The 12,581-nt window shown below is 36.1% G+C and overlaps 1 protein-coding gene across 1 annotated transcript in view; it reads right to left on the bottom strand.

Annotated features, from left to right (window-relative positions):
* The window catches only part of chic (profilin chickadee), a 62,805-nt gene extending 51,770 nt beyond the window's left edge, over positions 1-11,035 (bottom strand). The window contains exon 1 of the mRNA XM_028306881.1: positions 10,754-11,035. Within this exon, the coding sequence (XP_028162682.1) occupies positions 10,754-10,864 (111 nt within the window). The 5' untranslated portion in view covers positions 10,865-11,035. The remainder of the gene's footprint in view (positions 1-10,753) is intronic.
* Between the last annotated feature and the right edge of the window lie 1,546 nt (positions 11,036-12,581).

The following is a 12,581-nucleotide window of genomic DNA, read 5'->3' as shown; positions in this document are numbered from 1 at the left end:
TGAGAAAATTATGAAATGCATAGTATATCAGTATTCAAATGAAAACAATCGTCGCTGATCGATTCTGATCGTTTGCGCTGGCTATCAATTAAATATACCTATCTAAAACGCAATGAGTATCTTTCCTTGTAGATAAAAGTAAATTCTAACCATCTCTCTAATTGTGAGAGTGAGAGAGGTCTTTTTCTAGGCTCTGTAAGCCCAGTAAATATTGACACCATTAATTCAGTACAAAGCGGATAACAGATGACAAAGTAAGTAAGAGATAGAGGATTACGAGCACAATTAACGCCTAACGAGCTCTCTAAATAATACCTCAAGTTTTGCGGTAAGGATGTCTCATACAGAGGTCGTTTTTACAAGAGTGCCCTTAGAGCGGGTGCACACTGTCCGGCCGACAGTTCTTTTGGGACGGTAAATACTCGTACCTATGTCGCATGGGTGTTGGAGAATCGTTAAAGGATTTATCGGACGAATAAAAATGTATTATGACAGACCTTACAGGAGTAAGTAAAATATTAAAAAATACCCTTGGACATTCTACTCTGCGCCTCTAGTCCCAAACTAAGCAAAGCTTGTACTATGGGTACTAGACAACGGATAAAACATACGTACTTAAATACCTTTCTTAGCGTAGAGCCTATTCTTATATAGGCACCAGGCAACGTAGGTCGTTCACGATATTTTTTGCACGTTAGAAGAAATACACGTGATCGACTATATGATGAAGGTCGCGGGAATCACATGAAAGGCCTTCGTCCAGCAGTGGACATGAGTCCTTTGTCTGAAACTAAGGAACTTAAACACTTGCTATAGACAACCGGTAAAATTGCCGGCTCTATGTAATGTGAACGAGCTCTTGTACCGCAATTATACCGTTTTTGCCTCTTTGCTTGAGCATCGTATTTATTTGATGCGTAATAAGGGTGTTTTTCTCTTTTATTATATGTGAGAGTTTTTCTAGGGTACAAGATTTAGTAATGCTTGTTTTGTCACTACACATTTGAAAAGGGTTTGCTGGAAAACAAAAACTCTTCTGTTCATTTTATTATGTGGATGTTAAATGAGTTTAGATCTAAATGATCTAAACTAAAATAAATGATAGATCAAAATGTGTAGGTTGTACTTACTTCATTCATGTGCTCTTGGATTTATAGATCAGATCAAAATCGGAATTATAAAGGTGGTGTAACAAAGAAAAATGCATAATGCTTTGACGTAAAGCACAAAATTGAATCTCACATTGTAACATTACGTGCGAATGCTATATTATCCTACAACCTTTGAGCTGACATAAAAGCTCTAGAGAAGCATTCAAGGGCTGCAATATCTCACTGCTAGCACGAGTTGCAAGTGGCAGGTATTTGCATCTTACACCCATAACGCATTGGCTATACGCCATTTGCTTTTTCCTTATCACCTCACTAGAATATGGCTAAAGTGCTTATTTAGATATAAGTACTAAAAATATCTCAATATTGGGAAAAAGTAAAATACTATTTTGGCGGTTTCCTGAACATTTACAGTAGGTATCTTAAGCTATCTTGGGGTTGATAAAATAGCAATTAAATAGGTGAGATGGTTGAAGTATGTCGTCACGCATAAGTACATGACAATATAAAGAAAGAAAAAGTGATCCTTTGTAATTCGTGCTTTTTTATACAAAAGCTGAAGGTCTTAGCATACGTAACGGGTAAATCCTCAAACGGGACGAAGCGACGGCGTCTCTTTCCGTCCGTGTTTCTCGCCACGTATATTTTATTGCCATTTTTAAATTCAACAATGTCAAGAAATCGTCCCGTTCCGTCCGCCACAAGAAAAAACACGTCCCGTATGCTAAGAAGACCTTTAGTTTTATCTCAGTTTTGACGCTCAGTAAACGGATTTAGAAGCCATGTAAAATTATCATCATAATTATTTATGTACCAAAATGTTCACTTCCACCAATTCATTAGTCAAAATCAGTCACCAATTAGTGAAAGTAAAAATTATCGCAAGTCTGACCCTCATATTTCATTGCGGTTGGGTACCATACGTACGGCAAAAGTATAGAAACAGTTCTTAATTTTGTTTGAAGTCTCAACTAGCACCAAAACAACGTTGTTAGTTTTATGTGGAATCAACCAAAGAAATAGCACTTCTAAAAGTACCTAGTCTACATATAATAATAAGAATAGGTGTGTAGACTGGACCTTCTTTTTTTGATAAAACTTTTTTAATTTTATTGTTATACTATTGCGATCACAACCGTGCTAAGATTTTATGTGCCGCCGAAAGAGTCTCGCTAAATTGGTCATCATTATCATCATCACCATCATCATCTCAGCCATAGAACGTCCACTGTTGAACATAGGCCTCCCCCAATACTTTCCATGTTGCCCGGTTGGTAGCGGCCTGTGTCCAGCGCCTTCCTGCTACCTTTATGATGTCGTCAGTCCACCTTGTGGGTGGACGTCCCACGCTAAATTAGTATTTAGTAGAAAAACGTCAACAAATAATAATTATTTTAAATGGTCGTAACTTCTATGTTTTTTGACTTCACTGGGCAAGGGTTAAAAAATCTCAAAGGGATGGTTGCGGACCACGCATTTGTCATTGTTTGCTTTACTGCTAGGAGTTATGGACTGGATTTTTCGTTTACGGACGTAAAATAGAGCCCTTTTTAAGTGTTGCTTTAATTGACTTAAAAAAGGAACGCGTTTGCCACATGGTTCTGTTTTCCGTAAACAAAAATGATAAAATCATGAACAAATGATTACTTTTTGTTATTTCCTAAATTATTAGCGAATATAAAGCTTTTCAACCCCATTAAATAATCTAGCTCCACCCAATATCCGCTCTTAGTAAGATACAAACCTACGACCATAGTTGACGTTTACATATTAAGCCGAAGTTTGTATGTGGTTCACCATTAAACTTCGTATCTATAAAAGCGAAAGGTCACTGATTGACTCACTCACTTATCACGAAATCTCAGAAACTACAAGTGCTAGAAGTCTCAAATTTTGCATGGGAGTTCCTTTTAGAATGTAGGTGCTCACTAAGACGGGATTTTGCAAAATTCAACCCCTAAGGGGGTTAAACGGGATCCACGCGTACGAAGTCGCGGGCGGCCGCTAGTTTTCTATAAACCCTGTCGTATCTTATGTGTTACTTTGCAGTAAAAATGACTAATATACTGGCGACTATACTATAGTTACAGTCTACTTATAGGTAAACAACGATCCATAAATCATAACAACGCAAAAAAGGTCGAACGAAACGTAAACCGATCGGCAGTTAAAACTAAATGGAGTGTTAAGTTCAGCCATCTATAATACAGGGGTCTACCATGCAACAATATCTGTACCTACCTCGAATGAGGACTATCGTTTTAGCGCTCACCAGTTAGCGCCACTGTAGAGTAAGGTCCTGTCACTTGCTAGTAGCGAAGACAGTGGCACCAACTGGTGAGCGCGAAAGTGGTAGGAGGACTATCGCATTTGCACTCATCAAGATGGCGCCACTGTAGAGTAAGGTCCTGTCAATCGCCAGGGGTGCCAACTGTTAAGTATAAAAACGATAGCCCTCATTGCGTCGACACGTATTTTCCAAAGATATTTATTTATTTATGTCCAAAGATATTTATAAAATAATATACTACTACAGTAATAAAGTAGCTTTGCCAGTTGAAGGAAAGCGATAAGATCAACATAATGTACCGCTAAACCTGATAAGGTTAATGTAGTAGTCGACAACCTAACAAACTCATAGGTTGAGTTACACCACCTTATTTTAAGTGTAGGAAGTTTGACAGACTTATGATGTTTGTTAAAGTAAGATTGTGCATCCCAGCCTTAAAAAAACGATAGTTGCTGTTGCTCATGATGTTTAATAATATTCTAGACAAATGACTTTTAGAAATCTTCATGATGAGTGAGAGAGAGAGAGAGAGAGAGAGAGAGAGAGAGAGAGAATATAAGATTCGAATAGATCAGACACCAGAATAGAGTCCCAGGTTCGGGGTCGATCTGAGGCACGCTTAACAAATCGTCTGCACAAATCAAGGGCTTAACCCTTCCGGGGTGTTCGGTTAATTGTTAACAGTATTACTAGGGCGTTATGGTGATGAGGCGCATTTATATCTGCTTGGGATAATCATTCTAATTGCGTTATAGGGTAATTTAATTCTCAAGTATTTATCTGACTTTGCTGCAAATCTTTTAAATGGCCAGTTAGATTTATTATGAAGGAAACAACTCAAAAACTCCAACTAGAGGTCCTGGGTTTGGCTCAAAAATTTTAGTAGAATTGAAAAGTGTTAATCAAATCAAGAAAAAAGTTGACTCCATGCTTTAAAAATATAGCTTTCCTAAACAAAACTTTACTATTTTAATAATTTACTTCGGAACTAGGCAAAGTAGATAAAACAGGTACTTATTCTTTTAAACTTTTAAAATCGAGAGTCTTGGTCTCCTTCCTAAAATGTGTTTCGATAAATTTCCTACATCTTTAACATAATCTTTTGAATGAAAATTAAATCTTACACTGTTTAAACTGAAGACTCTACATTTACAGGTTCCCCCGACAGAAAAAGAAGACCAGTCGTTTGTCCATCAAGCACCTCAAGGATAGTTTGCGAGTCCGTTATCATCGGACAAAGGAAACGTAGTGGCATAAAGGGAACAACTCTTAAAAGTTATCACACCTCTTATCGCGCCTCATTTGGGCGAACGGCATGGGCGGACGGACGCCCTTTTTCATGATGCGAACTTCTTTCAGATGTCTGATAATCTTGGGACACACGGAAAGGGAAAATTGACAGCAATCATCATTTTTTATAGTGGCAGACCGTTGTAGGTCAGTTGATAATCTTATAAATTGTATAGTATTACTCAAAGGTGACTGACTGACTGTCATAGTGATCTATCTATCTAAAATGTGTTTCGATAAATTTCCTACATCTTTAACATAATCTTTTGAATGAAAATTAAATCTTACACTGTTTAAACTGAAGACTCTACATTTACAGGTTCCCCCGACAGAAAAAGAAGACCAGTCGTTTGTCCATCAAGCACCTCAAGGATAGTTTGCGAGTCCGTTATCATCGGACAAAGGAAACGTAGTGGCATAAAGGGAACAACTCTTAAAAGTTATCACACCTCTTATCGCGCCTCATTTGGGCGAACGGCATGGGCGGACGGACGCCCTTTTTCATGATGCGAACTTCTTTCAGATGTCTGATAATCTTGGGACACACGGAAAGGGAAAATTGACAGCAATCATAATTTTTTATAGTGGCAGACCGTTGTAGGTCAGTTGATAATCTTATAAATTGTATAGTATTACTCAAAGGTGACTGACTGACTGTCATAGTGATCTATCAACGCACAGCTCAAACCACTGGACGGATCGGGCTGAAATTTGGCATGCAGGTAGATGTTATGACGTAGGCATCCGCTAAGAAAGAATTTTACGAAACTCCACCCCTACGGGGGTAAAACGGGATCCACGCGTACAAAGGCGCGGGCGGCCGCTAGCAAGTAATAATTTCAAGAACTAAGCAAGTTGGCGATCAAGTACATAATGGTCTTTGTGAGTTCAACTGAAGTAAGTCGATTTTTTTCCAATTTGAAAGCATGTTTTAGCTGTTTAGTTCATCAATCTATTGACTCATCAGGTTAGTAGTAGAGTCATAGATTAGGTCTCCTCCACTCATCGTTAGTTATGTTATGAGAGACTTATTTTATCGTAGTGTTATACCCGGTCTTTGTATAGAATAAGGCTGACCCGCCGCTGTCGCGCCGAGTCAGCGTTTCTAAACTATGGGAGCGCCAGAGACCCCACTGAAAAGTTTAGTTCGGTTTGAGAGCTTGCTGCAACGGGTTGTCTTTAACCCTCGCTGTACGAGGTGGGGTGTGACACACCCCAGTCCTTTAAAAATAGCCACAATTTTAAAAATTTGCAAGTGCTGAATTTGAAATNGGTTATAGTAAAACCTCAGTATCACTGTGATATATTAATGCTAATCAAATAAGTTCTTAGGAAGTGTTCGTCAGGAATCATTGTTCATACAAACCGAATCGTATCATTTCGAACCTAGGCAATATTTTTAGACACACAAGGCCTTATTACAAAAAGTTGCACTCTGGTTGAACTCTGGTTTAAATTGACATTTAGTATGGAAATGTCATTTGAAACCAGTGTTCGTCCCGGGTTTAACTTTTTTGTAATAAGGAGATATTGGTTTTTAGACGAACCTGTTCATGACGGAATTGACGGAAAAAAATGTTCTTTAACCCTTAATTTGAATTTGTCCGGTAGGGCGGACACTAACTTTAGAAACCAAGTAGGGGGTGTTGTAAATGTTATTTTTATTTTATTCTACAATATTATTTTTTTATAACCTCTGAAAAAAGTTTGTAGAAAGTGAACTTTGACGTTCGCAACACTGTATCTGTCAGTCGCGAACAAAATGTCAGCGAAGAGACAGTCATCTGTTTTCGATAAGGTAAATAAATTTTTTTTTNAGAATGAAGTAAAGGTGCTCCCTCACCGGAGCATTCGCGTGAAATGTAACGTTACAGTTTCGAGCTTTACTGAGGTAATGAGTAAAACCGACCATTACAACGCGTACCTAGTAATATAAAAAAACGAGAAAACATCAGCGAAAGAGAAGAACCGAGCATTACAATGCGCACCTTGTAATGTATCTGTTACGGCTAAAGATATGTGTGAACATAAACTTAAGATTAGCCGGCTAAACTTAAGTTTAGCTTCGAGAAGCAGCTAAAGTTCGATAACATGTTAGTTTGCGTCGTGATATTCCATCTTTAGCCGGCTAATGTGCACATTAGCCAAAACGATACGGCTAAAAATGTATTCGATGGGCGCGCCAGGCCGGCGGAGGGCTTGAGGGGGCGGTGGGGAGACAACGAATAGCTCCATATTATTTAACAATTGTGACTAGATATTGTTTTAAGTAATTAACACTGAAGAAGTTTTATTTTGTTTTATTTTGTAATTTTAAATACCTACCTACAGAAGATTCTGTAATGACCAAATGGTTCCTTATTATTTTATTTTAATGATTAGGTACCTAGATATTGTTTTAAGTAATTAATATTTTGTTATTGTAATAATTGTCATTTTGAATACCTACATAGGTACATAAAAGCATGTGTAATGAAAGTGATTATTTTTAATAAAGTTTTCGTGTCAAAATAGTAAACATTATTACACTGTTTCCTTTTCCATTTCCTTCTACATTTTTAGCCAAGGGCCTGCGGTTACACTTAAGTTTAGCCGGCTAAAGATAGAAGAAAGTAACATTAACACCTCGTCGAAGATAAACTTAAGTTTAGCCGGCTAATCTTAAGTTTATGTTCACATCTATCTTTAGCCGTAACATATCAATTAATTAAATCACACGTGAATACTCTCAAAGTCAAATCTATAATGTCACATTACACGCGAATGCTCGTCAGTCAGGGAGGTAGAATAGTGATGAGTCTGATATAGTTAAAAGGTTTCCTGTGCCCCGATTACGCTAATTTTTAACGTCTCCAATACAGACGCGTTTCTTCGTTTTCTTCGATTCTGCGATACGGATTGGTCAAAACAGCTGACGTCAGCTTCTGCAAGCGCGTCTGTATTGGAGAAGTTAAAAATTACCGTAATCGGGGCTCTGATAACATAAATTTAATATATTATTTTGTTTCATATTATTTGTATCCTACCTACAATGTTACGAAGATTACGAACCTATTTAATGTCAATATTAATTTGAATGCAAACGAATTTAACTACATAGTGAACAACACTTGTTATTCTAGGCAACTTTATTATCTAAACTTGATGAAACGTCGCCAACGTAAATTGTTTTAATCATTGTCAGTAGCCTATCCTTGACGCGAATTGAAGGTTTTGTTTATTTAACTTAGAATAATGTTTTTCGCTAATCACTCTTGGAAAAAACTAATCGCGCGCAATCATAACATAGATGGTCAATTTTAAAAACGCGTAGGCATAGATAGACATAGGTGTCTTAACGCCCGTATTCATAAACGATACTTGCTCATGAGAAGCAGCAAATCGAATGCACAGCGTTGAATAGAGCTCTGTGATTGGTTCATGTGCCACGCTGTGCGTCCACGCGCACTGTGAGACCTCATAGTAAAGTTTGTGAATACGAGCGTTAGTTTAGCTAAACAGTTTCGACCAATTTCAAAATAGACCAAAGAATTTTTCACAGACTAAACTGAAATTCAACAAAGTTGAGTAGGTAAATTGTGACTGTCAGGCTGGGTTGGGGTTGCATCATCTTACTTTAACAAACGTCAAAAATCTGTCAAACTCCATACAAAAAACCTCGGTTATCATTAAAGGTACCGTCAAAGTAAGGTGGTGCAACTCAGCCTTACAATGTTTAGTTTCTCAGTCATCAGTCTCAGTAAATTTAAAACAAAAGTAGATACAGAACCAATTGTGTAGTAATTTTTAGGCCGTGATATTGTTATTGATCAACAATAGCAGGGTTCGAAAATATCCGATATTTATTATAAATATCAAAATATCGGATATTTATGATATATATCCGATATATATCAACTTTGATATATATCAATTTTGTATGAAAGCCATAGTATTATTTTATTGTATTATTCATGAATACTATTGCATATGTGTTACATAAACATGTTTTTAATGTTTTTAAAACTTAAAATCAGACAAATAAAGCAAAAACATAAAATATTTTTGAAATACGGCAAAATCAACTAAAAAAATAAAAATCTTATGTCAAAAAGTACAAATACAGTAACAAATTTTAAAAGTTGATATATATCATGAAAACCGGCTTGATATATATCGGATATATATCCGATATATATCTTGATATATATCCCTTGATATATATCCTCGAACCCTCAACAATAGTGGCAATACCATACAAGCAAAAACAGAAAATAAAACGCGTCATTGAAAATGGAAGGGTACCTATAGCATTTTAATCCAATTGGTACACGAACCTTATGTAATGACTTATGAAAATTCGTATAAGTTTTATTGGAATTGTAATGCTTCAATAATACGTCGCCTGCACCAGGCGTATAAGATATTCGACTATTCAAATGTTTTAAAAATACATCGGCTGCACCGGTTTGATACCTACATAATTATACCTATATTTTAAAAGTTCGCAGAAGTCATTGGTACAGTATACAGCACACCAAACAAGACATTTTTGTCGTAAAATAGGACTTTTATGACCATACAATATCGCACAGTATTTCATAAACATAATAAGTATTTTAATCATTTATGAGAATCCCATAATACTAAATGATACATGAATGCATTCTTATAATAATAATAATACAGAAATTGGTCAACATTCATCATAATCAGAACTGATCACAGTTAGAGATGAGTAATCTAATCCTACATTGGGTAAGCTTAAGCCTTCAAAGGTGAAATGAATTAGGAACTAATGAGAGAGGATAACTTTGGATAACCAGCAGAAAAATCCAAGAGGCTTTAACTTCATGATAAAGTCAAGAATTAGGTACTAATGCGAGAGGATAACTTTGGATAACCAGAAGAGAAAGCAAAGTTGCATTCCATGTTCGTGTTGGTAGTTTTTATATTATTGTATCTATGTATTTTATTGTAAGTTCTACCTACTTGCTTGGCTGGGATCAGATGTGTGTGATTCAGAGGCAAATAAGAAACAATAGTTCCTGGATAATCTTATTCTATTGTCTATTTTGTATAAGGATTGTGAAATACTAAATATAATACCTACAGTAGGCAGGTAGTTAGGGCACTAATTTAGAGAATTGCTAAGTTAAAGACATTTACACAATCAAACAATTTTCAGAAGATTGTTATTTGCTGGGATCTAGCTTTATTTGTGTATTAAATCATATTAATGTAATATTACTAACATGCAGGTATTGGAAATAGTTATTTAGGTTTGTACCTAAATGTGTTTGTTTCTCAATTTAGGTAAAACAAATTATGTAATACCGTATTACAAAAAATCCAAATGTGATACTACTAACTTGTTATTAACTTTTGTTAATTTAACCTCATGATAATCTAGGTACTTACAAGGCCCTAGACTTTAGGGTCTTTTATCTGGTTAGGTTCATTTTAATAGTGAAAGGTTTAGACAAAGATCTAAGAACCCATACTTTAATAATTTTAGAAAAATATGAGCCAATAAGTAAAGCATACAGTGTTGGACCAATGAGATTGGGAGATCCGGTTGCTTTTGACTGAGATTTCTATGTAGGATCAAATAGAATTTTAATAAGATTAATAATGTAACCAATAAGAAAATCTACCTACCTACATCATAAACTTAGATGAGGGATTTGTAGAATAATAAACTAACATAACTGAATTTGAACAATGAAGATCTACAACCTGTTCCTGCGATATCACCGGCCGGCAAAATAGGGGTCTCAAGCAATAAAATGTTACTGAAATATTAGATTCCTGAACACAATTCAAAATTGCATGTTGAAGAATTCAGCGGTTCGAAGTTTAGAAGTCAATCTAAAATGAGTTGGAGTATTCCAAATTTGCTGCCACCCTCTGCCAGCCACCACATGTCGCCATCTTGTCAAACTTGCCGGATAAAATTCGTCATCCTTTTGCTGTATAAAAATGCACTTTGTTCACAATTTCTAGACACTTTAAACACATGAGCACTAGAGTGGATCTTTCAATCACTGACCACGTAAAGCCAAAACTGCGAGAAACTTACTTCGAAACCTTCTGACTTGGCCCAGACATTTCCATCGTGACCGGCAATCGCTGCTTTTGTTACACATCTGGATGCCATTAACTGTTTATCGACATAATCTTGCCAGCTCATTTTGATAAAGTTCAATTAAAAATAAAACTACTTTGCTAAATCACAATCTACTCTTCACAACGAGCAAACGCTCCACACGAACAAAAAGCACTGCCGTTTCAAAATCAAAATGGCAGCGTCACAGGCATAGACACGACAGGAAGTGCACTGCTGCCAACACTGCCACATAATATCCCAAAAGTCTATGATCATCATAGACAATAATTCGTGAAGAGGGGTCCACCAAAAAAATAACGAGACGTATTAATTTAGTTACTAACGCTTTTCTTTTTAAAAACTAAAAATGCTTTATTCTGTACATTTATACAGGATGGCTGGTAATTAGTGGCGGAGCCGTAAAGCTAAGCGTCCACATGTCGGTATCGTACGCATCGGACGTATCGCACGCAACGGATCGTAGCATTATTTATATGAAAATTCATATAAGTGCGTCCACCTGTCCGCATCGTACGCATCGCACATCCGATACTATGTGTTTCGTACGATGCGTTCGTTGCGTACGGTACCGACAAGTGGACGCTTAGCTAGGGGACCTCCCCGTTATAAACTACCTAGAGACTTATTCTCACAGATATCACTATGAGACCTACCGTCCTATCAAGACTTACACCACAGTAGATAACATACATATTATATACTGTGCTTACACTGTATACAGGGTGGAAACTGTGGCAAGTACTCTTAATACTGTAGATAGAAAATTTTACTCAAAGAAAACATTTCTTTATTTTTGAAATGAAATAGAACTGTATTCAAAGATTTCCAAAAATTTGCTTGCCACACCTGGAAATCGACCGAAATAAAATCTGTCAAAAATTACACCCTGAATTTTTAATACATCAAATGTAAGGGTTAAGTGACTTAAGTGTAAGGATGAAATCTCTCTAACAAACGTGATAAATCAAATGAAAGGAAAACCATGATATCACAAATTATTTTGATTATTAACAGAAGTTACATTGCGACATAAAAAAATAGAAATTAAATGAGGGCACCATTGTCGTTCACAAAGCAACCCTGATAGCGCGCTAGATTGGTTTTGATGCTTAATTTTTTTTAGTATAATAATTTATTATACGACTATTATTTTAATTCAGTAGTATGTAGGTAGACTAGCATTAAAACAGCTATTGTACTCATAACTTATTTTTATTAACCTTTTGAGCACCACGGTCTTCTATTTAAGACAATAATCAACATATAAAAATCAACACACACAATCGTGTCATTCATTATTTTCGGAACCTTGCTTTGCTATTCTTCGCACTGTTACTTTCAGACACACCTAGATTGACCTAGAACAACAAAATTAAAATTAATTACAGTAAAATAAGCCCACTTTCTGTTTACAACTTATACAAAAGTAGGTCTGAGTTATAATAATTAACTATACTTACAAAGTTATAAACACAATTTACTACACCATATTCTACCCCATATTACTCACTGAGAATGTCACAATAATTTATAACGATCATGATCTTTAGTCGCACTACATCACCACTACATTGAGCAAATTTTTTATTTTTTTAAACGTAACCTCTAAAATTTTCATTTGAATTATTGAAAATCAATGGTCTGCGCCTACTCTTAGCCTAGGCGCAGACCATCGATTTTTCATCGGCCGATAGTTTAGTCATGCAGTTGATCAGTATGGCCGTATGAGCATGTATGGAAGTGCGCACATTACACAGATTTGATTTCTGATTCTTCATAG

This window comes from Ostrinia furnacalis, unplaced genomic scaffold, assembly GCF_004193835.3.
Source record: "Ostrinia furnacalis isolate ACB-3 unplaced genomic scaffold, ASM419383v2 OfSCF2054, whole genome shotgun sequence".
Classification (NCBI taxonomy): Eukaryota; Metazoa; Arthropoda; class Insecta; order Lepidoptera; family Crambidae; genus Ostrinia; species Ostrinia furnacalis.
Note: the sequence above shows the minus strand (reverse complement) of the source record. Positions and strands in the feature narration are given on the sequence as shown.